The sequence below is a fragment of the Pecten maximus genome, chromosome 1 (assembly GCF_902652985.1).
Source record: "Pecten maximus chromosome 1, xPecMax1.1, whole genome shotgun sequence".
NCBI classification, from domain to species: domain Eukaryota; kingdom Metazoa; phylum Mollusca; class Bivalvia; order Pectinida; family Pectinidae; genus Pecten; species Pecten maximus.
In genome coordinates, this window is record NC_047015.1 from 20383751 (window position 1) to 20411564 (window position 27814).

The window sequence follows — 27814 nt, forward strand, 5'->3', positions numbered from 1 at the left end:
CGACTATTAATCTGACGTCTAGACTTTAAGGTACTACACTTGTATGGCACTCACATCTGATGAAAGGCCCAGATATTTAATATCATGGCAATGAAATTCATCAACATTTTCTCGGCACTCACATCTGATGAAAGGCCCAGATATTTAATATCATGGCAATGAAATTCATCAACATTTTTTCAGACATATTGCAATTTTCATTCACTTAAAATATTGACTAGCATGTGTCTATTAATACTTACATCATATCTGGAATTAAACTCCTTTATCTGCTCTCGAGTGTGTAGTATCTTTAATGGGTAGAGAATATCCTCTGTAAACTTGATCATATAATCTGCTGTGGGAATCCCTACAACAACAAAACAAAACAGCTGGAAATATTTAACATATAGAAATCTAATACTTATTTTATAATTCCAATTTGATAAAAATAATATATACAGAGATCTTACATGTCACTATGTCATATGGACTAAACTGGCATAATAATTCAATATGCCACTTATCTAATATGGAACCAATTAAACAAGTTCAATAATTTAATATGCCTCAAGCAAGCCTTCAGGCAAGTAGCATGCAAAAGTATTTTATAATATGATACAGCCACGAGTGTAAGATTCTGTTTATCATACAACTGATATATGAAAGTGAGTATAATAATTGGTTTATCAAAACAAAATCTCTGAAACTGATTTGTATATACCACAGACAAATTTCAGCTGGGAGATTTTTCTCATTCTAGGTCACAGGAACATTTCAAGCCTCTGTATATTGGTCGGACCCTGAAGTTAATTTTTCATTCTGGATAATAGGAACATGCCAAGCCTCTATATAGGGGTCGGACCCTTGGGGTTTATTTTTTCATTCTTGATAATAGGAACATTTCAAGCCTCTGTATATGAGTCAGATCTTGCATGGTATTAAGTTTTCATTCCGAGTGATAGGAATGCAATTTACTCTCACACTGTATCTTTGTGACATCATATAGATAAGTATGATGTAACAATGTTACTTCACCCGCCTTACATATATGATATTCATGCCATATCGGTATTACATGGTAGAACAAGCCAGTTATGTGATAAATGTTGAATCCTTAACAGTTGAATGGTTTCCTCATTTATCAATTAACACCATTACATATACCATATTTTTCCTCAAATAAGTCTTTACCTAGCGTAGATGTTTAATATTAAAGTTTGGACAGGTAGGGTATGAGCAACATCACTCATTTATCATATTACTTAAACAAACCATAAAACTTCAAATTAAAGGTATACTGGTTTTCTTCAATGTTGTTTTTTAACGGAATACAAAAGGAGGGAAACTTAACAGAACAAGAGATCCCATAGGGATCTTGGTGCCCACCATTGAATGATCTTTATAGGTTCCATGTCAGATTGATCTTCTCTCTATTTTTCCCTTCCTCTTACTAATCTGTGTAAATTGAGAAACATCCCTCCAGTACTTTTCGAAGAAGGGGAACCTATATGAAATTTGAGATTTAGCAATAATGAGTGTCTGTCGCCCATGTTGCTTTCAGATTGGTCCCAAAATGCAATACGAGGCACCAAGGGAAACTTACATATGAAATTTTAGAAAGATCCCTTCAGTACCTTCTGTAAAATAGCAATAACAAACTTCAATTGTCAAAATCCAAGATGGCTGCCTGCCGGCCATGTTGTTTTCCGATTGGTTCCAAATGCAATATGCATATCTAGGGACAAAGGGGAACCTAAATATTAAATTTTAGAAAGATCCCTTCAGTATTTTCTGAGAAATAGCGATAACAAACTTCAATTGTCAAAATCCAAGATGGCTGCCTGTCGTCCATGTTGTTTTCTGACTGGTCCCAAAATGCAATATGCACAACTTGGGACCAAGGGGAACCTACATATGAAATTAGAGAATGATCCCTTCAGTGCTTTCAGGGAAATAGCGATAACAATCTTCAACTGTCAAAATCCAAGATGGATTACGGACGGACCAGACCACAGACGCAGGGCTATTTGAATAGCCCACCATCTGATGATGGTGGGCTAAAAATACATACTTGCCAACTTTTAAAATTCTCATGGGGGAAAAAGTGTGTGAGCGACATTTTTGACCGGAAAACACATTTCATGCGCGACACATTTAGCAAACAAAAACTAAGGGGAGATAATTTGCTATTGGAAAATAAATTCCTTGCATGAACACTTACTTCCCTCACTTAAATAAAGAAAAGGGGGGAAAAACTTATTTCAAGCTCGGCCAATGATTTTTTTTATTCAAGTTTGGAAAGATAATTATATAAGCAACAAGTTACAAAAAAATAGATGCAAAATTACATCATTTTTAATTATTTCTGGAAATTATTTAACTCACTGTTCACTCTAAATAAAAGTATTTACTTAGATATGTTATGAAAACTATGTTGTAAGATAGATGTCAGTCAATGAATGCAAATTATCACAATGATCTCACTTTCTAGCTACAATATAACAATATAATATCTGAATGAAATTTCAAATGTTTCCTTTGGTTTAAAACAAAGACAATGATACAAAAAAATAAAAAGGGCTGTACTAGCAGTTGTACTCACTATATAGGCCTACAACTCAGTGCTTTGTAGGTGGGGACTGATACTTAAATTCTTAGTTTTTAACAAGACAGTATTTAGTTTAAGAAAGTGAGTATTTGTGGACATGTTTTTGTCTTTCAAAACGTGAATTGAGAAAGTTTCTGCCAAAATAAGTCTCTGCTAATTGATACTAAGTATGCTAATGATACGGTGATTTAAACGACATGTTACCTACCGGCAACTAGGCAAATGGTCGTTATTGTGAATTTATTTCCGAATATATTACGGTGTCTGTTTACTGTCAAGTAGAGGTCATTTATGCGCTTGACATCAAAGGCAGTATACGAAGCCATTTGCAAGTGTTTAATCAACCATGATCGACCTGCTCCGAAACAATCACCACGCGTCCTCAGCTTAATTGGTTTTAATTAATTGTTTATTTATCGGGGTATTGTCACCCTTACAGTCAGTGAAGTGTCAGAATTTCGTTACGGTCTGTGAGCAGGTCAGTTAACTGACCAATACCCCACACATATGTCTTTCACCAGCCAGCAAGCGTTACCTGTCATAGGGCTAAGTGAAACTAACAAGATGAATAGGGGCTCCATACGGGGTTATCAAGACATATTCTCCAAAATCGGGAGAATACCCTATGTTTTATCTATAAGATCGGGAGACGGGGCAGGGAGTCTGAAATCGAGAAATTCCCGACTAAACCGGGAAAGTTGGCAAGTATGAAAATATTCAGATCTGCACTCTAAATATCATCCCGAGATCTTAATCATTGACTTATATGCCTTTGAGGAAAAACACATACCATACACATCATAGCATTCCACTTAACTTTTTACTACTTTGCAGTACCTGTAAATTTGAATCCATCCAGATTTGTATGGTAAATAAATAACTCTGGATAGCTGATCAGCTTGTAGCTTGATCTACATTCTCCATCTGGCCACCAGCAGTTGATAGCAACAAAGCGGACCTACATCAAGAAAAAGAAAAACAAACATTCAACTGATATATAAAACAAAAGACTTTATAACAGGATGATAGCCAAGCTATCATCATTATATAGCATCTTAAATTTTGATTCTTGATATAAAATTTAGCTATACCTCATCATCTACATCCATAAGATAGAACTGCATGTACTCCTCTGAATATATGATACAGAAGCATTTAAGTTCTTAACATTGTGAATATCCATTTATCGGAGTACAATTTTTCATGAATATAAATTGTGGAAATCTTACCCGGTTTTGAAAATATTTGGCTGCTTTAGCAAATTCGTCTCGAACTTGTCTTGATTTTGAACACCATGGTGCATAATACATCACAAACATAATTTCTTCTTTGTTAAGGAGGTTTGTAACAGGGTTTATGTTTCCATACGGAAAATCCAAGACCGCTGACCCAACTGGAAAAAATCTCTCAGGTGGTTTTGGAGGAATCACCATCTGTTTTCCTTTAAAACTGAAAAGAAAAAAAATTGCAAGTTATATATAATTGTACACTACACATACTTCTCAGTACAAAAATTTTACTCTCCTTAAAAGCATGTAAAAATACCAGGAGAGGGTGTTTCGTAGGTTGTGTTACCTTAATGTATGTCTGATCCTGTATCTCCTAATGACAATATGTACTAAACTACAGAAGTACTAAACTGAGCTCTGCATGCAGGCAGAGTAATAGTGTTGAGTCGTTCCACTATATATGGCCTAGATCTAGAGTTTGGCTGTATGCTATGACTATGAGCAAACTCAGTGATATTGAGACTCTATGTTTCTAGCTTACCTTATATGCATGTACACTACAGATTCAATCTCTAGCAGAGGCATTAAGTAAATTTAATTAACCATGTATATATGTCTGTAGGATATTGCCAAACTTCAACAAATTGAAGATAATTGGCAAAGAGGAGAGCTTAAAACGCTAGTTCAAAATGGATCAAATAATTTTGGTTTACTAATATTTTTTTTTTAATTAGAAGAGCTGACTTGAAAGAATCTAGAGAATCAATAAAGTAATTTGTGGTGATAAAGCATTCCAGTTGGTGATTCAATCGGATTGTTCTGGGACAGAATGAGAATTTTCTATCATGTGTTCTACATCATGTGTTCTACATGATGGAATTTGATATGAATTGAGGTGGGAATTTTGAGAAAAACGTTGGGTGGAATGAGAGTTTTTCTTTACAGCATGCCATTAGGTCATGCTTGATTTTGAAAATTGATGCAATTTCAAGTCTTGCATCTTTTCTTCTATTTGCTGAAGAGCGCCTATCTAAGATGTTTAACATATCTCCAAGACTGGCAGCTCTGCATTTTACCATTTCAATCTTGTTTGTGTCATTTTTCAAGTGTGGATCCCAGGTAGAATAAGCATACTCCAATTATAAGGCTGGTCTTACTAAAGAGAAGTATGCTTGCATTTTGACTTGTGGATGAGGGAGGGGGGGTTTGAAATCCTGGTAAATACTATAGCCACAATATAAAGCGAGACCTTCTCTGGCGCAATTTGTTGAGCAAAAGACTAGCTACAGTATAGCCTTAGTTTCCTCTGGCCCGACCCCATGTCTGGTGTAGGGTGTCAGGGCCAGAGGAAACTCAGGCTAAAGACTAGCTAGCTATTAACTATCCAGAGGTCTCTGGATAGATCCCTAGATGAGATGTTGAAGTAAATTTTAATTTACCACACTATCTGTTACACCTACTAAGCTGGGAATGTTCAGTTTTTTTCCCGAAAAACATGAATTCGTCCGATTCAACTGAAAGTTTTGGTTTTTCTGATAGAAAATGTCGGTGTACCAAATGATTTGGTTTGGTTTGTTTTGTTTAACGTCCTATTAACAGCCAGGGTCATTTAAGGATGTGCCAGGTTTGGAGGTGGAGGAAAGCTGGAGAAAAACCACCGGCCTATGGTCAGTACCTGACAACTGCCCCACGTAGTTTCGAACTCGCAACCCAGAGGTGGAAGGCTAGCGTTAAAGTGTCGGGACACCTTAACCACTCGGCTACAAATGATTGATCAGGGAGTGTCCAGGGACATTTTGCAAGCCCAGGAATTCGTTAATGAAGATTTTTTGATAAATGTTTTTCTGTAACATACTTATGACACCCTTATCTAACACCATGCAAAATTTCACTTCGATCGAATGATTGTATAATACGGAAATGCACCTCTGAACTTGCAGTTCAGCGTGCACTCGGGTGTCGAGGGACATTTTACACGCCCAGGAATTCGTTAATGAAGATTTTTCAATATTTTTTCTGTAACATATTGATGACATCATTATCTAACATCATGCAAAATTTCACTCCGATCAAATGATTGTATAATACGGAAATGCACCTCCTGGACACTCATTACTCACTGGTCACTCATTAGGCCTACTCACTGGTCACTCATTAGGTGCACCCGAAAACGTTTGCGTGCATCCAAAATGAGGAATTATTCGCAACATAGAATTATGGTTAACATTATTTGTTAGGTCACAAACTGCTTCAATTCGAACATATTTCTATGCCGGCGTTATTTTTTTGACTGTCACAAATCTTGGGGCAGGCAAACCTCAGCAAGGGACACATGTCAGGTTCCCAGAATGTTAGCTCTAACAGTTGAGATAACAAGCATCACAGATGTCGTTTGTTGACATTTTCATCAGCCGATTTTATCAGGACGAGTGAACGAAAAGTTACCTGCTGCTGAAATTTATAAGCAGAAACAACGTGACTCCAATCACGGTAACAGACATGTTTCGGTGTTTCGCCATTGTCTTGTAAACACCATGTGTTCGATGCAGTAGTCCCTTACGTTGCCTGTCGGATGTTGTATTCGCCATCGAACAGTTAACCACGTCGATTTCACGTTCGAAACGAGATTTCGCATCACTGAATAGCACTTTCCATTATTTGGTCAATTCAGTATTATTTTTACAAAATACCTTCCTTAAAAACGTTATTTTTCATGCATTTCAAAAACATTCTCCTATAAAACGATATTTTTCGTTCATTTCAAAACTTGATTGACAAAACAAATACGCTGTTCTTCTGTAATTTAATTGGAAGCTGAGTCATTTTAGCATCAGAACAATTTTAGCCTACTTTCGGTTGTCAAATCTAGTACCATTTAAATCGTGATGACCATATTTACACCAGGTGAACGGTCTGAGGATTATCAAATGAAAACAAATTATCTACTCGAATTAATCATTGTACGAGTTTCCTACCTTGGACCAATATTCTTTTACAGTCTGTGAAAATTTAAAAAAAAAAAACATTTAACATGATGATGATGACTTGTTATCGTTTTAAAGTCAGAAAATACCACTACTATTACATAAAGCAAAAGTTCTAAAATAGGGCATTTACTTTTCATATAATGACCAATAAATCAGAAACATGTATTAAATTGTTAGAGGCCTATATAATTAAGTTTCTGATCAAATATGAGCAGTTGCGCTGATTTAATGCTATTTTTGTCAATATTGAACGATATATCCATTTCTGTAACCTAGCTGTAATATTAAAAAAATGGCCGAGCAGTTAAATGCACAAAAGCTTAATTTTAACATTCATCTATATGCATGCGGGAAAGAAATTATTTGGTAAATCCTTAATGCACCTTAATCAATTCATGCCAAATATCCAATACTTAATTAGATCAATATAATATATATATATAGCTAGGTATATACAGTACACATTTTGTAATTCAAAATGACGAACATTTATTTAATTAGCGGTTCTGTCAATTAAATGCCCTAGCTGTTTCCAGAAGTGCTAATATTTTACACAGGAGCTAGCCTGCCTATAGCTGCCACTAGTTAATTCTCTTTTCTTTATTTTTTTTTAAACTATCATGCAGATCTATTATTGCATTTTTGTTGTTCCATTATGTGTACACCTAATCTCGGTTTACATGTTTTCCATTATATGGTTATAGTTTTTAACGAAGACTATATGATTAAAAATGGGAAAAAAGTCATCTCCGAGTTATATTTTTGATTATTTTCTTTTCTTTCATGTCTAATGATTTATTACTAAAAAAGTTGTCCAAAAAGTGATTAGCTTAATCACTTGTTTAGTGAAATTTTCATTTCTTATTTGTTGCCAATACTGTGAGTATATCGTCTTTAAATTATGCCAGTTGGAAGAGAATTAAGAATTACAGAATTTTTACAGAAGTTTTGTCAACTTAGTTCTACCAGAATTTTTTTTTATCAGGATTTGAAAAATGGTGTTAAAATGTGATTAGCCTAATCACCTTTAAAACAACTGGGCCCTGATTGTTGCGTAAAAATTGCGGATATTGATGCCTTCTTTAGAATTCTCAGCCTAAAACACCCCCTAAGATAACAATTTTGGATGTTATTTATACAAACTATATATATGAAGGTAATACGAAAATGTGGGCAAAAAATTGTTTAACGCAGGTGATCGAGTTCGTTTATTTGGATAACAAATGGGGAGCTGAGTGACAGTTATAGAAGGTAAAAGCAAGGTGTTTGAAGCCCAAGAAATAATGTACATACAGACAATATCCAGTTTTGCATTGTTGCCCCACATTGTTATGCGTTCCTGTCCAGTCCACCCTTCAAAGACCAAAGCTTTACATATATACATGTATATGTAGCTGATGCTATCCGGGATAGGCCGGATTGTTCCCTGGTGACTTTGTTTATCTCTTTATCAAACTTAGCAAAGTCCCCGTTAATCATCAAAAGGCGATACAAAAAAAAAACCCAAAGCACAAACAAACAAACAAACAAACAAAAAAACAAATCATTACCAAACTCAAATGTCGCTTTACTAATTATTTACAAATCAAAAATAACGAAAAGTACAATTAATGTGATTTTCTTTCTTTTTCGGCATAGCCGTGTAATATTCTTTTGGCCCCGGATTAGTCCGAATTTTCTGACTGGTCAAAATGAAGTATATATATGCAAAATGCAGATATGCAGTATGAAAACGAAACAAAGTTGAGATTGAATGCAAACTGAATAAGTGGATGCATCTTTTCAAATGACACATTAATAAAATTATCTCCCTGATTCAAATGTAGTCTTATTATCACCAAAATTGATTCAACCTGATATAATTTTGTTATTCGTGCTGAATCGCATTATAGTTCGTTAATTTATTTCACCAGCAGTTTTACATTATAACCACCAGCATAAAACTATGCCGTTTATCTCTTATTTCTTGTTTTGATTTTTGTATATATACATAATGTCATTATAGTCCTGCTTTATAGATTATTCTGCATTTATTTAGGTTTTGTTAGGTTCGTGTTCGTTATTGGTCTTCAATGTTTTGTTATGACATTTTTTTTGTAGTTGCGTTATTGAAAGTAATTGTCCAAAGATGGAATGTAAATGTGTTGGAGAAAGTTGTGCACTATTGAAAGGTACTAGTAGAATCGGTAACATTATCATGACGTCATCTCTTTGTGACGTTAGCGGAACATCAACAAGACGGCGCCATTTTGAAAGGAATGATCAACGCAATTTTAGCGTTTTCTCCTGTTCTCGATGATCTCTGCACAAAAAAACCAACGTCAAGTGAGTATTTTAACATTAAATCAATGTTCCAATGTTAATTTTTTCGATACTGCCAACGTAGAAGAAACATAAATTGTTTATTCTGATGTTGGACCAACGTTATCCCCATGAGTCATGTGACGTCACGCGTAACTCTGAGGACACACAAGTTTTAAATACGTTTGGTCGCTAGACATCTGCTACAGCTTTGTAAATCTACGAGAGTCCAGATCCTTAATGGACGGACGTCAGGTGACCCTGACGGAAAATTAAAATTTTGTAATTATAATGGAACTCGTGTTATAGATTACGTCTTAACTGATAAAATATCAATACTATCTATTAAATCTTTTGAAGTACAACTTTTGTAGGTTGTTTTAATGAGCATTCGGATCATGCGCCAATATTTTTAATGTTGAATTGTCTGTTGTCAGGAAATACTCATTGTAATTGCTGTTGTGTTAATGATAAGTATTCTACAGTAACTAATGTAGCATGGTCTGATGAAGCCAGTAGCCGTGTAACAAACGAAATTTTAGATCTAGACTTTTGATTGAAAGCTCGGTTGACCCACTTACTGATTCAAATGGAAGTATTGATTCATGTTTAGCAAATTTTGTCAAATGCACCCGTACTTTATTTGATAAATGTTGCCTTTCTAGTAAAAAGGTTTTGAATTGCACATGTTCTTGTCACTCCAATACTTATGTAAATAAGTGGACCAGATAAGCCCTGGTTTGATAACAATTGTAGATTATTGTATAAGAAATACAAAAGTGCACTGTCAGAGTTTAATAGTGAACGGTCATATGCCAAGAGAACAAATCTTGCACAGGCTAAAAAACAGTATAAAGTGTGTGAGAGGAAGTTGAAACGTGAATATTTAAGAATGGAAGGAAACATGCTCGATATATTGAAACGTAATAATCCTAAGGAATTTTTTCGCCATTTTTCAAATGTATCCAAGACCAGAGACACAAGACTGGTGATATTTCATTAGCGGGTTTTTTCAGTTATTTTAAAGAAATGGCAGGTGAGATGAATAACAGTGATATTGTAAATAATAAAAATGTCGAATGTGTATACCCTGAATTAGATGTTGATTTTAATAATAATGAGTTACTGGAACTAATTAAGGATTTACCGAAGGGTAAAACTGCGGGTGTAGATATGGTACTTAATAAGTATTTTATTGAATATAAAGATTTTTTTTGCCTTAATTACATTTCATTAATTAGTCATTTAGCTAAGCTGTTCACGTCCTTATTAAATAAGCGTCTGTTAAAATGGAGTACTCGCGAAAATGTTGTTTCAGATGCTCAGTTTGGGGTTTTGGTACTAGAGACGATATTTTTGCATTACAAAGTTCAATAATTAATTCAATAGAACAAAACAAGAGACTGTATTGTGTTTTTATTGATTACAGTAAGGCTTTCGATAGTGTTAATCATCAAATTCCATGAAGCGCGCTAGCCTCTGTCCAGTTGGCATTCATATTGACTATGAATGCCAACTGAAAGCCGTTCAATGCTTATATTTACCATCTGCGATTTTTTATTTGTCTTGCGATTTTTTTTTGAAATTTTCAAATTCAAATTTCAGTTGGCAGTTCATAAGCTGGTGAACTCGCAACTGAATTGGTAGGGTTATATAGTGGCAGTGCCATACAATGGTAAATATACCTGTGTTTACACCGCCTCACTGTGTTTATACCGGTGTGTTAACACCGCCTCACTGTGTTTATACCTGTGTGTTTACACCGCCTCACTGTGTTTATACCTGTGTTTACACCGCCTCACTGTGTTTATACCTGTGTGTTTACACCGCCTCACTGTGTTTATACCGGTGTGTTAACACCGCCTCACTGTGTTTATACCTGTGTGTTTACACCGCCTCACTGTGTTTATACCTGTTTACACCGCCTCAGTGTTTATACCTGTGTTTACACCGCCTCACTGTGTTTATACCTGTGTTTACACCGCCTCACTGTGTTTACACCGCCTCACTGTGTTTACACCGCCTCAGTGTTTACACCGCCTCACTGTGTTTACACCTGTGTGTTTACACCGCCTCAGTGTTTATACCTGTGTGTTTACACCGCCTCACTGTGTTTATACCTGTTTACACCGCCTCACTGTGTTTATACCCGTGTGTTTATACCGCCTCACTGTGTTTATACCTGTATGTTTACACCGTTTCACTATGTTTATACCTGTGTGTTTACATCGCCTCATGGTGTTTATACCGCCTCATTGCGTTTATTCCTGTATGTTTACACCGCCTCACTGTGTTTATACTTGTGTTTACACCGCCTCACTGTGTTTATACCCGTGTGTTTACACCGCCTCATTGCGTTTATACGTGTTTACACCGCCTCACTGTGTTGATACTTGTGTGTTTACACCGCCTCACTGTGTTTACATCGCCTCACTGTGTTTACATCGCCTCAGTGTTTATACTTGTGTGTTTACACCGCCTCACTGTGTTTATACCCGTGTGTTTACACCGCCTCACTGTGTTTACACCGCCTCATTGCATTTATACTTGTGTGTTTACACCGCCTCACTGTGTTTACATCGCCTCACTGTGTTTATACTTGTGTGTTTACACCGCCTCACTGTGTTGATACTTGTGTTTACACCACCTCACTGTGTTTACAACGCCTCACTGTGTTTATACTTGTGTGTTTACACCGCCTCACTGTGTTTACACCGCCTCATTGCGTTTATTCCCGTGTGTTTACACCACCTCATTGCGTTTATACATGTTTGTTTACACAGCCTCACTGTGTTTATACACTAGTACTTGTGTGTTTACACCGCCTCACCGTGTTTATACTTGTATGTTTACACCGCCTCATTGTGTTGATACTTGTGTGTTTACACTACCTCACTGCGTTTATACCGCCTCATTATGTTTATATTTTTGTGTTTACACGATGTTTGTATGGTGCTGCATATTGTTTGTCTCGGTAGCTCAAAGTAATGTTGAATGTTGATGTTAACTTGCTGAAATTCTATAAGTTCTTTTGGATTGATCTCAAGTTTTTTATCACGAAATCCTTAACTATGGGTATTCAAAAAGGCGAGCTATCACTTACACAAAAACAAGGTGTTGTATCTCTACTACCTAAGGGTAATAAACCTAGAGAACTCCTAAAAAATTGGAGACCAATATCTCTTCTTAATGTTTCCTATAAAATACTCTCTAATGCAGTTGCTTATCGATTAAAAGATGTTTTAAACAGTATAATACATGAAAATCAAAGGGGTTTTTTAAAAGGTAGATTTATTGGTGAAAATGTTAGACAAATTTATGACTTAATGCAATATGCAGAAGAGAAGGAGATACCTGGTTTATTATTATTAATAGATTTCGAAAAGGCCTTCGACTCTATTTCATGGAACTTCATAACAAAGGTTTTAACATATTTTAACTTTGGTAATTATTTCAAAAATGTTATCCATACTTTATTCCAAAAGGCATCTTTATGTGTTACACAACATGGTTTTTTCTCTCAATTTTTTAATATTGGTAGAGGATGTAGACAAGGCGATCCGCTGTCACCCTATCTTTTTATTATGTGTGTGGAGATACTTGGCATATTAATAAGAAATGATAAAGACATAAAAGGCATCAAAGTCGGTAATAAAGAATTCAAGTTATCACAGTATGCTGATGATACTGGTCTCACATTAGATGGCTCAGACAAAGCACTCAAGAAAACTTTAGATCTTCTTACTCAATACGCCAAATACTCTGGGTTAAAACCCAACATCGAAAAAACAAAGTGTATATGGTTTGGAACTAAAAAATTAAGTACAGATAGGATATGTGCTAATAATAACCTTTCTTGGTCAAATGAACCATTCACTTTCCTAGGAGTGAAATTTAGTCCGAATCTGTCAGAGCTTGCTGACTTGAATTACTGTGACAAACTTAAAGAAATTAAAACTCTCATTCACATATGGTCAAAGAGGTGTCTTAGTCCAATAGGTAGAATTACAGTTGTTAAAAGCATCATTCTTTCTAAATTAACACATTTATTTATAAGTATTCCAAGACCTGATAAGGACTTTGTAAAAATCCTAGAAAGACTTTTATACAATTTTATATGGGGCAGGAAAAACGACAGAATCTCAAGAAACCTGATAGTTCAAAATTACAAAGATGGCGGTCTTAAAATGGTTCAAATTGATGCTTTCATTAAATCCATGAAACTATCCTGGATAAAACGCCTGTTAACAAATGATAATTCATGGACCTACCTTTTTGAAGAAGTGATTGGCGAATCAAAATTTACTATTATTTCATATGGGGCGGACTATTGGAGAAAAAAGTCGAAATCTATTAAAAATCTGTTCTGGAAAGAAGTCCTTGAAAATATACATTGTTTTTTGTACCTCCCATGCAACGAAGAAAGTGTTTTGTATCGTCCCATGTGGCACAATCCAGAAATAAAGATTGATAACAAGACCTTACATTTTAAACAATGGTCACGAAAAGGGATATGTTATGTGTATGACTTATGTAATGACCAAGGTAAATTAATTGAAAACTATGAAGAATTTTGCGAAAAAGTTTCTTTTTCACCAATACTAACTCAGTTTTATGGCATCAGGAATACCATTCTGTCTAAATGGCCTTTTCTGAGAAATTATAATTCCACTATTATACTTCCACATTGTCAAGAGTACATTTATCACATCTTAACAAATAAACAACGAGGACTCTCGATATATAATATTTTTATTAAAGATTTAACTACAAATGATAAATACAAAGTCAAATGGTCACTTGAACTTGATATACATCAAAATCAATATTGGTGGGAAAAGATTAACTTTATAATATTTAAGTTAACCTCGGACTCAACACTTCAATGGTTCCAATACCGAATTACTCACAGAATCATTAGCACAAACAAATACCTGCGTATGATAGGTGTAATTAACTCGCCTGTATGCTCATTTTGTAAAGCAAATATAGAATCAATAATCCACTTGTTTTGGGAATGTACTCTTGTTACAAAATTTTGGCAAGAATTCACCACATGGGTAGAAAACAAAACCGGGAAAACTCTGAGTTTGATTAATTCAGATGTTATCCTTGGGAAAACGGACAACGAAATAAACAACATAAACTTAATTATTGTTTTAGCAAAATTACACATATACAAGCAAAAGTATAAAAATCATCTGCCTGCTGTATTTATATTCAAAATGGAACTGGAAAAACATTACAAAATTGAACAGTACATTCATAGGAAAAATATGACTGTCCAAAAATTTGAAAAACGATGGGTTGATTTGAAAGCACTTGTAACGTAACAAATCAAAAAAAGAAAAACTTGTTATTGTTACTTTTAGAACTCTATTACTGTTAAAGTATGAGTCTGTGCATGTAAGAAGTCTTTATGTATGTTTTTTTTTTTTTTTTTGTATATCTACATGTATAAAAAGTTTTCTTCTGAACTAATATGGCAATATCCTTACCTGAAGTATACCACAAATAGCTATAGCAACACAATAAAAATATATATATATATATATATATAAAAGAGCATGTTCTATCAGCCACATTACACAATGAGATAATATGATAATAATACTTTCATTTTATACGATTGCACGATTTAATGTATTGGGACGAAACTGCATCTGAGGTATACTTCATGTATTGATGAGCGAATTTTTATTAAGCGTATGAAAAAGTGTAATTGTTACAATTAAATATACACCAATATTATGTGTTGCTACATGTATGCATATGTATGGAAGAAAATAAAAAATTTCAAAAACAAAAAAAACTTGCTGAAACTCTGATTTGTACAATTTCACATCAAACGCGGCTTAATTTCTACGTCAAGGATATAAAAACGTAAATATTACTAATCTAAACACCAGTGTATGTCAATGTCCGGTAATCCATCTCCACATCGTAACCGGCCGTCCTGATAACAACAAAGACAATTTTACGTCATATTTTTACTATAAAACCAAACATTATTTTTAAACGTCTCCCACACTCGTGATTATCAGAGTTTTAGTCTTCCTTTTGGAATATCAGCATCTTATTGTTGGCTGGCATATCTACCTGTAAAAAAACAATATTTATATTGATGGTATTATGAAGGTGCTACATGGATAAATATGTTTCCGATACACGTTGTTATAGTCACAAATTTAAAGATGAAATGGGAAATCAGACTGAACCTGATTTATATTAGATACCAGGATATCTCTACGTGACCCTTACCATTTGATGCATCTGTAGGCGGTTTGTTCGAGCTAGTTTTTCTACGTCGTCTATATCTCTCACTCCCCATCTACAATCCCTGTCAGACAAAATAAGTTTGTTACTAACAAATACAGGTAATGAAACTAACAAATACAGGTAATGATACCGGTTATAGGAACGCCCATCAACAGGAGTGCTGATCATGAAGTCTCCAAGTAAATTAGATGTTTTATGGGGGTTCAGAGAACTGTATCACACGTAACATTTTATGATTTTAGGTGGAAATGGCTACAGCTGTCACCAAGAGGGACAGTAAAACACAAAGATAGAAACAGAGACATTCGTGATGTATGGGAGGGGGCAAAGAATACAATCTGACGCCAAAGTGGTTTACACTTGACCTACATGTATGTAAATTAATGTTGACCTATGACCTCTGATATTGGTCTAGATGTTGCAGTCATTATCTCCTACTGTATTCATGTCACTACCCGAACATGTATACTTACTGTGATTTTAAATACTGGTCAAATTTCACATTACTCTCTGGGGTCAAGCTGCCATGTACAGCAAATGGCTGGAAAATGAGCATACTCATTATCATCGCATCTCGTATGGCAATAATTTACAAATTCATTTATTGTAACCCATTACACATTCTTAAATGACTCCACTAAAATAAATAAGATTAGATAATGTAAACATTGTACTCACTCCATAGAGAAATAGGTATCCGCCAGGTTTAAGGAGGTAATTAGCTCCAGCAAACAGACCCTGTCGTGTACAAAATTGAAACCAAGAATAAATGTTTAATGGTCACCTATAAACTGTCGTCCTGGCACACTGATGACTGCAATATTTCAATAACGCTATAGACTATAATCCACATGTTATATCATCAGAAATAGTTATAATGTATTATCTATGATAGGATATCCAGGAACACGACTCACCATACCACATGGTCCCTATAATAATACGTATCCTACCCCATGGTCCATATAATGATACGCATCCTACCCCATGGTCCCTATAATGATACGTATCCTACCCCATGTTCCCTATAATAATACGTATCCTACCCCATGGTGCCTATAATGATACGTATCCTACTCCATGGTCCCTATAATAATACGTATCCTACCCCATGGTGCCTATAATGATACGTATCCTACTCCATGGTCCCTATAATAATATGTATCCTACCCCATAGTCCCTATAATAATACGTATCTTATCCTGTTAGCTCTGGTGAGTTGTTATAACCCTCAATATACCAATACTACACTAGTACAGACCATGGAGTAGAGAATGGAGCCCGGTTGAGGTCAGACATACATTACAAAACATGGATATTCACACTACCAATTATTTAGTTTTTGATTTAAAGTTATCACATCAAACACACAATGGAATTAGGATTATCCAGATAGATAGATATCATATGACCCTGGTTTATCCAGATAGACATATATCATATGACCCTGGTTTATCTGTAGGTATTTTTGGACCACTTACCACAGCTGTTTCCCAGGGAGAGATGTGGATCATATTGACGTTGAGTATGACCGTGAGGGAGCCCTTCCCCAGACCACCTCCCCAACCCTGGGCGTCTTTAGTCACATCCAACAGTACTGGCTCATTCACATTTGAAACCTTGGTATGTTGTATAAAGGCTGAAATACTACAACAATATTTTTTGTTTGGTTTACCATACATAAATCAACTAAAAATCGGTTAATATAGATAAAAATAATGAGCATGAAAATCTTAAATAAATGTGCAAATTCTCGCTCGACTGATCTTACATTTTTGCCCTGATTATTTCTTCATTATATGGTCTTTAACTTATAACTGGGCAAACATTTTTCCCCCTTTTTTATTGAAAAAATATATCAAGGAAACCATCCATCACCTTTGTAAGTTCCTGTCCTCAAGTTCACTTGGTAGCCATGTCAGACGAGGAAAATGTTGAGCAAAGTGTGTGATGTGGGCACCACTCCCTGATGCCACCTCCAGGGCGAGGCCTTCCGTGTCCGGGGGCAGGGCCTTCTGCAGAGTTTCTAGGATAGGCCCCTTGTTTCTTTCAGTTGCTGGGAACTGTAACATCTTGCTCAATTCTATACAAATAAATCACACTTACTTTTTGTATGTTCCACGTACTGATTTATATATATTTCTAAAAGGAAACATCGATATATATATATATATAAGGGTCAAAGAAGTAATATGAACAGTATAATCCAGATAACACTGGATCCTCACATAAATGTATGGAGGATACGAATTACTTGTAATGATTATATGGGGCAAAGAAGTAATTCAAACAGTGTAAACAATAAGGTTTGTTAAATTTTCGAGGCAATCCGCCCCTTTATCAAAACACAAAAAATCACAAATACAATCACATAATATATATAAGAAGTACTGGAAATACAATAAAATACAATAAGAATAATGTTTTAGTAACTGGAGAAACCACAATGAACCCTTCGGCAAACGTGGGCCGAAGGCGGATACTAGCGTGACTGCATCATGTTCAAACACTAGAACGCTATGCGACCAACGGCAGAGATATTTTGAATTCCCCCGCACGTGAAAGTATTCCGAAGAGTTCAAAGACGATTCGTCCCTAAACACTGCTAGTGGACGACATTGTATTTATATAAAAAATGTTGCATTATCGTCTCTACAGTGATTGATTAAATATCGTGTACAAAGTCTGAAAAACTTTAGAAAAATATGTGTTAGATCATAAGAATTATAGAGAGTGGTATGAAAAAACTGCTACAAATATTTATCAAGACTGAAAATATAAGAAATACGAATGCCGAAGTGTCCCTACAGGACGCTACGGGAAACAACGATTCGGACCAACTCGGACCAAGATGCTGTTGCATGATGGCGGGAGGCGACTAAATGTGAGTCTCAAAGAGCAACAATGAATAGATGCCCCAAAAAGTACAGCAATTATGAAAAATTTAACAAATTGAATAATTAACTACATGAATAGTCAGATATAATGGTCAGATGGAGAGTATATCCAGAAGACGTCTTTAACGTTCGTTCATACCCCGAGGGTAGCAGGTTTGGAGATTGGTGATCCAGTATCTTTCTCTGGAACGACGTTTCGTTTCATTCCAGGTAGGACAGTGATCAATGGCGACCACCTGCATATCCTTCCAACTGTGACTAGGTAAATTGAAATGCCTTGCCACAGGAAAGTCTAGTCTGTTTTGCTTGATGGAGCAACGGTGATTGTTGATTCTGATGTTGAGCTTTGTGCTGGTTTCTCCAACATACTGCATTTTGCATTTTTTGCAGGAGAGGAGATATACAACATTGGCTGATGTGCATGTCAGTGTTTGTAAAATGTGATAAACACGGTTGTTTATTACACATTTAAACGTGTCTGTGGACTCAGTGTATGGGTACAATTTGCATGTTTTTTTGCTGCATGTGTTGAAGGAGCCTGTTGTAACGACAGAGGCAGATGAATGTAATTTGCTGCTCACCACCAGATCTCTTACATTTTTAGGTCTACGATAGGCCAATAACGGTGGTTCTGGAAAGATCCGTTTGAGTGCAGCTGACGACTCGATGATGCGCCAATGATTATGTAAAATGGAAGAAATAGATGGCAAGTTAGGATGGAACGTGACAACACAAGGGACCCTTTGTGTCGGAGTTCTGACTTTGTATTCTAGAAGGCTGGCTCTGTCAAGTACCCTGACTTTGTCTAGTTCCCGATCTATCAAAGTAGATTTATATCCTCTAGCTTCTTGTGTGATTGAAGTTCTGAGCATGTTTGAAGTTTAGGAATTATATTTTTGTATTATGAAGTTTAACTACAAAATGTAGCTAAAACAACGATGTCCATGTATCCCTATTTGAAATAGTCTGTTCAGAGACCTATAGGTCTCTGGTCTGTTTATTTATTTTTCAGTTACAAAAGTACAAATATCTTTATTTCATTTTATGTGTAAGATAGCGGTCTCAAGAATGTTTTGACGGTATTTATCATTATCATTAGTATAGCTGATTGAGATCGTCTGCGTGCATCTTTGTTGATCAAAATCAGTAGAGACGGTTCGAAACCGGATCTGTTTTCAAAATAGTGTGATCACTACTTCTCCGGTATAGGCTCGGGTGTACCTAATGAGTGACCAGGGAGTAATGAGTGTCCAGGGAGATACTTTTCACGCCCAGGAATTCGTTAATGAAGATTTTTTGAAATTTTTTTCTGTAACGTACATATTGTCCCATTATCTACCACCATGCAAAAATCTCACTTCGATCGGACCAGTGCATATTATTAAAATGCACCGATGAAGTTGCAGTGCAGCGTGCACTCGGGTGTCCCGGGCGTATTTTACACGCCCAGGAAGTCGTTGATTTAAATTTTTTGATTATTTTTTCTGAAACATACAGATTATACCTTTATCTAACATCATGCAAAATTTCACTTCGATCGGACGTGTGCATAATACTAAATTTTACCATTAATCTTACGAAGTTACGATGAAATTGCCCTGAATTTCGGCTGCGGTCAGCACGTGAGTGTCCAGGGCGTATTTTTCACGCCCAGGAAGTCGTCGATTCATATTTTTTGATTATTTTTTCTGAAACATACATATTATACCTTTATCTAACATCGTGCAAAATTTAACTTCGATCGGACGAGTGCATAATACTAAATTTTACCATAAATCTTACGATGTTACGATGAAGTTGCCCTGTATTACGGCTGCGGTTGGCACATGAGTGTCCAGGGAGGTTTTTACACGCCCAGGAAGCCGTTGATTTATATTTTTTTATTATTATTTCTGTAACATACAGATTATACCTTTATCTAACACCATGCAAAATGTCATTGCGATCGGACGAGTGCATAATACTAAATTTTACCGTTAAATCTTACGAAGTAGTGTACTCCAAAGATTGGAAGGGAAGTAATTCTATTGTTAAAATAAGAATGTTACCAGACTGCGATGAGGACGCGGTTCTACAAAGAGTCCGTTATTTATTTATTTTATAACGAGTATAACTAATATATTGGCTATATGTAACACATTTACTTTATTTTTTTGACTCTCCATAATTTTATTTTATTTCTTAACACTAAGATATTGTTTATGATAAAGTTTTTCAAGTATAAAATCAGAATATACTACTTGGAATAATTTCCTCACTTTGCATTAAAACATTATTTATTTGATTATAGATGAAGATGTAATTTATTATAAAACTTATATTATGTGTACTATTTTACTGAATAATGTCACAATGTTTGATGATGATTTAATATCTTAACCAATTTCTGCATTGTACTTTGCATAATAGTTATTGTTGTAACTCATAATTGATTCATCTATATTCATGTTTTATTTTTTATGATATTTATTTATTAAATGTTTGATAATAACTTAATATCTTAACCAATTCATGCATTTTAATTTGCATAGTAGTTATTGTAAGTCATGATCTATTCATCTTTATTAATGTATTATTTTTTATGATATTTATTTATTGAATGCCTTTACATGAGTTATATATACTAACTGTTTTAGACTTTTAGTTAATTTTTGTTGTTGTTAGTTACTTAGTAATTGATAAATTGTTCAATTGGATATTTATATAATTACATTTTTTAATAAACTGCTGTAAAACTATTCTGATGTGAAAAATTCTGACAGGATTGCCTGATAATAATGCTATGTACAGTGTGATTTTTGTTTTTAATATGCAGCATTATTTCTTTTAACAGTATAATTACAAATCTTATAAGAGCTTACAATCAATTTATTTTGTATATATTTTTTCTATTGCAATATTCCCTTTAGAGTGTTTAAACTTTGTATGAAACCTTTTGAAAAAAACAAATTTTACTTTTAGAGTATCCTAAACTTTCATTTTTTTGGCAGTTGTCTTGGCATTTCTTACCCTTTTTCCTGTCCTGTCTCTTCTTTAAAAGGTTAAATATTGTGCTAGCTAAAACCGGCTGTACTTCCTCCTTTGTCATTAAGAAATAAAATTTAGAATCATAACAGTAATTTAGAAAGTCAGCATTCACTGTTTTGTCATGATTATAAAGTTTTTGATGTTCTTGGTTATAAAAGATATATTTGCCTAAAAAATGGGATTCTGTTTCAACGTCGTAAGAATTAAAGTATACAAGTAAATTAAAACAAATACATGTACACATATGTAGATGTTTCTTTGGTGTAAGTATATTATTTATTTTTTTTCTCATTTCAAACATTGATTGTTAACACAGCAAAGGAAGTATAAGTACAAGTAGTACAACATAGAAAATGATACATTAATGTATTAAATAAAGGTATTAGACAACAGACTTTTAAGAGAAATTAAAGGAAGAAAAACAAGAGGCCCAAAGGGCCTTAACGGTTACCTGAGATTTGAAATATTTTGGCCAACTAAATTGACCCTTTTTCGCCCCACCCATCAGTCCTAATGGGGTCAGTCTATGAAGAGTATTTGATTCTAACATATAGTAGATAAGAAGATTTTTGAAATTTCAGTCAATTTGACCCTTTTTGGCCCCGCCCACCAGCCCCTGGAGGTCAACCAGGGCCAACATGTACATACCATCAAACTGTCATCCCATGCTGATAATTTGATACAAGTTAGAATGAATTCCAATACAAATCCAACAAATAATAGTCAAAAATGTGATTTCCCTATATAAACTATAGTAATGTTTACCCCCTCCCCAGGGGCAAACGTGAGACCCCAGGGTCATGCAATTCACAATTTTGGTAAAGCACCTTAAGACCCTTCCATCTATGAAGAGTGTTTGACTCCACCATATCTGAGAGTAGAGAAGAAGATTTTTAAAGTTTTAGTCAATTTGACCCTTTTTGGCCCCATCCCTCAGGCCCCTGGGGGGTGGGGACCATATAATTCACAATTTTGGTTGACCTTCAGCCATAGAAACTTTCTGCCAAATTTCATTGAATTTTGTTAAGTGGTTTTGGAGAAGAAGTCGAAAATGTAAAAAGTTTACGGACGCACGACGCACGACGGACGACGCACGACGACGGACAAAAGGCGATTAGAATAAGTCACTTGAGACTTCGTCTCAGGTGACCTAAAAATCATATCTAACAAATGATTCTTTTGAAATGCGTGTATATTATAATCATATAAATTAGAGAGTTTGAAATCTGAAATGAAATACAAATAAAACAGTCAACTGGCATTGGAAACTGTCCTATATCCAATAAACAGTTCTTCAAAATCTATTTCAAAGTTTGAAACTCGAAATGAATTACTGATAAAAACTTGTTGATATAATGATAAAAAGAACGTGCATATGGGATAAGAATGTGAAATGGCATCGAAAACTGTATGAAATAAATGTTTTACATGGAGTGTACAGAGGAGTCCGCGTGTAAAAAATATTATAATCTGTCAAAATGTATTGCAGTATTTCAAAGTTAGAGTCTGCAACCAAATTGTGAATCATGATACGAGATTCGTATCAAATAATAGAAAAAACGGTCGATGGATTTTAACTGAAATAAAAGGTGATAATTCGTGCTATTTCGGGAAGATAAATGTGTACAAGTTTGTACATGCATTTGTTTAACCAAGGACAGATCAATTAAAAATCTTAAGTCCCTTATATCCAAAATAAAAAGGCCACTGATTTTATTTTTTATCCGACCATGCCCATATTGGGCTGATACCTAGTGTGATTAGAACCATCTTCTTGGGATCTAGATAAACCCTACCCTACCACATTGTTCCGACAATAAACGATCAGTACCTCTAAAAACGGCCCTTTTCAAAGCCGACCCCTTCACGAAATGTGTTAAAAAATCTCGAAAATGCACAACTTAAATCGATAGAACTTACACTTTAAAAAGCCAATTGGTGGTATTACGTAGTCATCAATAACAGTAATTGATGATTATTCACTCGGGCAACAAACGGTCATTTTTGTACACGTGTTGTTGCAGCAGTACAAGATGCAGAAAATTACATTTGGTAATAAAATGACTTTATTTTTTCATGTTTCTGGTAGCAACAAAATATTCTTTTTATATTAGAATAGAAATAAGCAAACTGATGGTGAGGGACAAACAGCACGACACCTAATTTGTTAGTTACGTGACTCCGCCTACTGATGGCTTTCGTTACCTGTCACTCGTCTTCCATGGAACACAAGTGAGGCGGAGACGCGGGTTAGTTGACAGCTAGACAGGCGCCAAAGTTATATAAACTAATCCAATTAGACTACACCGCAGGTGGGCGGAGTCACCGATAGATGATCTTTTTCACTTGACTCGGTCAATTATTGTTTTATAAAATATTAATGCATTTATTGATCACTTCGAAATTGTAAGAATGTATTCATGGTTTTGATGAAATAATACGTTTTTATAATTATTTTTTTCAGGTTTCAGATTTGGAATTCCACAATTGACATATTAGAGACGTGTACATAATTTGGTTTGATTTATTTTGTTTAACGTCCTATTAACAGCTAAGGTCATTTAAGGACAGCCTCCCGTGCGTGCGACATACATGCGTGTGGTGAGTGCGTATGTGTGTTTTGGGAGGCTGTGATGTGTTCGTGTTAAGTCTCCTTGTAATAGGCTGGAACTTTTGCCGATTTATAGAAGAAACGCAGAGAATGTCTTTATTCTTCTCTACCAAAAATGGTATAGATATAAATGTTCTTTGTGACATCATGCCAGAAAGATTAGCAGAAATCCGTAATATTTTAGATTCCCATCATCTGAGACAACCTAACTTTCGATTAGAAAATATGCGTATTTCCTTCTTTCCGTCGTCCATCAAACTGGAACGATCCAGATATTAAAGGATTCGTCTACTTAGAAGTTCATTAAAAGAAACATACCTAGGAAGTGTCCAATAATAAAGGCATCTTGGTGTGTGGCTCCCGCATGTTAAAAATACTGCATAGCCGTTTGAAGAACCGTGCTAGCTCTCTTAACTATGACCTTTTTAGAGCAAATTTTAAAATTAATTCTCCTGATCATATGTGTGGTAATCCTTGAACGGCCCTTAAAGGTCCTTGGTTGTTTTTCTATTTACAATTTACATTGTTATAACCTTTCCGCAAAAATCAAACCTCCGACTTTCTCCTATTGGGCGAACCAGAATACGGGCATGTTAAATAAGTCCATAGCCGATTTTAATACATTTATCAGGTATGGCAACGGAGTTATAACGTTACAATTAATTCTGTCATAATGCGTTATATTCTATTTGATTTGCAGGAGATTGATAAATAATTGATATATTTATTTTTAAGTCGTTAATTGTACTAGAATACTAAAACAATATATGTTTGCCTCTGATTGTACGTTATCTAGCGAGTGTCTAGCTAGATTAGCCGAACACGCGGGTTTGTCACTCATTAAAACTATTTATATTGTAAAAAATAATGTTCGTATTTAACTTGGAATGTATGATTTTCGTATTTATTTTAGAACTCAAAGTTTACGATGTTATTAAACGTTCTAATTACGGAACTGAAACTGTAACTGAAGGAATAATCGTAACTGATGAAATAGTAAGTTTTTATTCGTATTTTATTCCGGGTTGCAATATGTTATATATCAATTAACAGGGACATGTCAAGTTGTTATGTAAACCAATACAACTACCGGTCACACCGCAGGTGGGCGGCGCTACGGGATTACTTTGTCAGATCACAGGTAGATATAAAATGGCCTGGACAATGAAGTGATCACCGAAGGCTGGATTCAGTAACAAAATACAATAATATACGCTCTTCCGATCGAAGTGAAATTTTGCATGGTGTTAGATAAATATATAATCTGTATGTTACAGAAAAAATAATCAAAAAATATAAATTAACGGCTTCCTGGGCGTGTAAAAACCTCCCTGGACACTCATGTGCCAACCGCAGCCGTAATACAGGACAACTTCATCGTAACTTCGTAAGATTTAATGGTAAAATTTAGTATTATGTATTCGTCTGATCGAAATGAAATTTTGCATTATATTAGATAAAGGTATAATCTGTATGTTACAGAAAAAATAATCAAAAAATCTTCATTAACGGCTTCCTGGGCGTGTAAAATACGCCCTGGACACTCAAATGCACGCTATAATGCACATTTAGTGGTGCATTTTCGTATTATAAAATCATTTGATGGAAGTGAAATTTTGCATGGTGTTAGATAATGATGTCATTAATATGTTACAGAAAAAAATTATCAAAAAATCTTCATTAACGAATTCCTGGGCGTGCAAAATGCCCCTCGACACCCGAGTGCACGCTGCACTGCAACTTCAGAGGTGCATTTCCGTATTATTAAATCATTTGATCGAAGTGAAATTTTGCACGGTGTTAGATAATGGTCTCATAAGTATGTTACAGAAAAAATAATAAAAAATCTCCAATAACGAATTCCTGGGCGTGCAAAATGTCCCTGGACACTCCCTGGTCACTCATTAGGTACACCGTAGAGGCGGGTGTAGAGGCTCGTGCTCAAAATGGCGGGTCAACAGTATGAAATTTTGACTAGCGTAAAGCGAGGGTCTATACGGACGGAATAAAACACCTATGTGGGACTAAATGGGTGTTCTGGGGTAAATAAATATCTCATTTATCCATATATGTAAGGTAGGTGTTATGTCACTCCCGATTTTATTGTATTTGCACCAGATTCTTAGCGACACCAAACGGTGTCGGAGAATTCCACGTTTTCATATAGTAGTGCGCTCTGGCCCTACACCAGACATGGTGACAGGGCCAGAGGAAACTCGGGCTACTGGCAAGTAAACGTAACTGCCTCAGGACGAATTCGTTTCCTTATTAATCATTGTGTTCCGATAGTTTGTAATTAACAAACTTAGTAAAAGACATCGACAGAAAATCGTCAATTTGCTCTAAGGTAAAGATTATATTACATATACTTGCCTGCCCGCGTCCTGCCGAACAGTCTCGCTATCATTGATTAGTAGTCGGAGTATAACTTGTACGATAGACCCAGACCCGTTCCGAAACCTACAGGGCAATGGAATGTATTCTAACAAATAGAATTGATGTTCGCTGTATACGTATTATTGGCATTGTCGAATTTTCGAGTCAATATGCCCCTTTATCAAGACACAACTAAATTGCAAACAACCACCTATAGACACAGAACATGGAACAGTAACACAAATTTAGTAGATAAACAACGAACAATGTCGTTAATACCAGTCGTCGTTATGTTTGTGTTAATTAATGATCCCATCGGTCGATAATCAATTCGCTGAATGCCTATTGTAATAAATTAGAACACATCTTAGGTGGTGTACAGATGGTAAAAAAAAATAGCCAAAATATTTAAGAAAATACAGCGCAAGTTTTAGTTTAAACATATTTTATTTGAAAAATTCAAATGAAATTGGACAAAAGTTATACAACTTAGAAACGTCCTCTTTCATAAACTGTTATACAATGGTAAATACATGGCAGCATTTAATGTGGAAATTTGGAAATTTGATATATACATATATTTAGATAGAGCAAAAAACTTAACATTATCATACTCTGGTGTAGATACACAATCCTCAATTCCTATATCAGCACTAGTTATCTATTTGATATTTAACACATATATATACACATAAATAACACCAACTTAGTATGGCATAGAATTAAATTAGTTTGTATCTAGTACTTGTAAAACTTAATAAAGTGAATAAAAAGAATAATTAATGTACCGTAATCATTAAGTACAAAACATTGAATGATTAAGTTATTGTATGCAAATTGTAAATTAATCACTTCTAATTTTACTATACATAGTATTTTACAGTTATTTTTAGCTTTGACAGTTTATGGAAATCGATTGGTATTCTTAATATATTCTTGTACAAACAATCGTATATTATCATTATCATCCCGGTCCAGATTAATAGAACCATTCAACAAAACATTTAAATCAACAGCTATATCATATATCATAATCAATATCAATTCATAATCTTAATTGAACCAAGGTTTATCATTCTTTCTAATAGTTAGTGTTCAAGTTGAATCGATGTGATGACAGCGCGTGCTTGGTGCATTTTGTCCCACAAAACTCGGCCCAACCTGTGGGCATCGGGTAGCAATGACATTGTCGGGTGTTTCCTCCGTTGACGGTAACACGCTGGAATCTGTCTTTCAGATAAGCAGTAAACCAATCAAAAAGACTGCCTTCTACACCATACGATTTAAACTTATGCAATAATAATCTGTGGTTTGAACTTTACTTTATCAAAAGCCCTTGAGAAATAGTATAAACAAAACGCAATCCTGCTTCATTATCAAAGGCTTTTGAAATTTGATCAGTAAAACATGCAAGGTTTGAAACAGTAGACATTCTTGGCATGAAAACATGTTGCTCGTCGCAGATCAGCGTATTCATAAAACGCCAACCAGATTTTTTGAAAACTTTACATAAAATT

The 27814-nt window shown here is 35.0% G+C and overlaps 2 protein-coding genes across 2 annotated transcripts in view; both read right to left on the reverse strand.

The window, feature by feature from the left end:
• Positions 1 to 6416, reverse strand: part of LOC117333381 (thioredoxin domain-containing protein 11-like) — a gene marked incomplete in the record, with an annotated part of 89317 nt that extends 82901 nt beyond the window's left edge. Inside the window, 4 exon segments of the mRNA XM_033892691.1 lie at positions 243 to 349; positions 3428 to 3548; positions 3820 to 4039; positions 6265 to 6416. Of these exon segments, the coding sequence (XP_033748582.1) occupies positions 243 to 349; positions 3428 to 3548; positions 3820 to 4039; positions 6265 to 6407 (591 nt within the window).
• A 7425-nt stretch (positions 6417 to 13841) lies between these two features.
• On the reverse strand, positions 13842 to 26381 carry LOC117327285 (methyltransferase-like 26). Its single transcript, XM_033884212.1, has 7 exons — positions 26295 to 26381; positions 17265 to 17469; positions 16868 to 17033; positions 16065 to 16124; positions 15860 to 15927; positions 15369 to 15447; positions 13842 to 15206 (listed from the first exon to the last, which is right to left on the reverse strand). Exons 1-7 carry the CDS (start codon positions 26326 to 26328, stop codon positions 15156 to 15158), a joined length of 663 nt encoding a protein of 220 aa, XP_033740103.1. The 5' UTR covers positions 26329 to 26381; the 3' UTR covers positions 13842 to 15155.
• Between the last annotated feature and the right edge of the window lie 1433 nt (positions 26382 to 27814).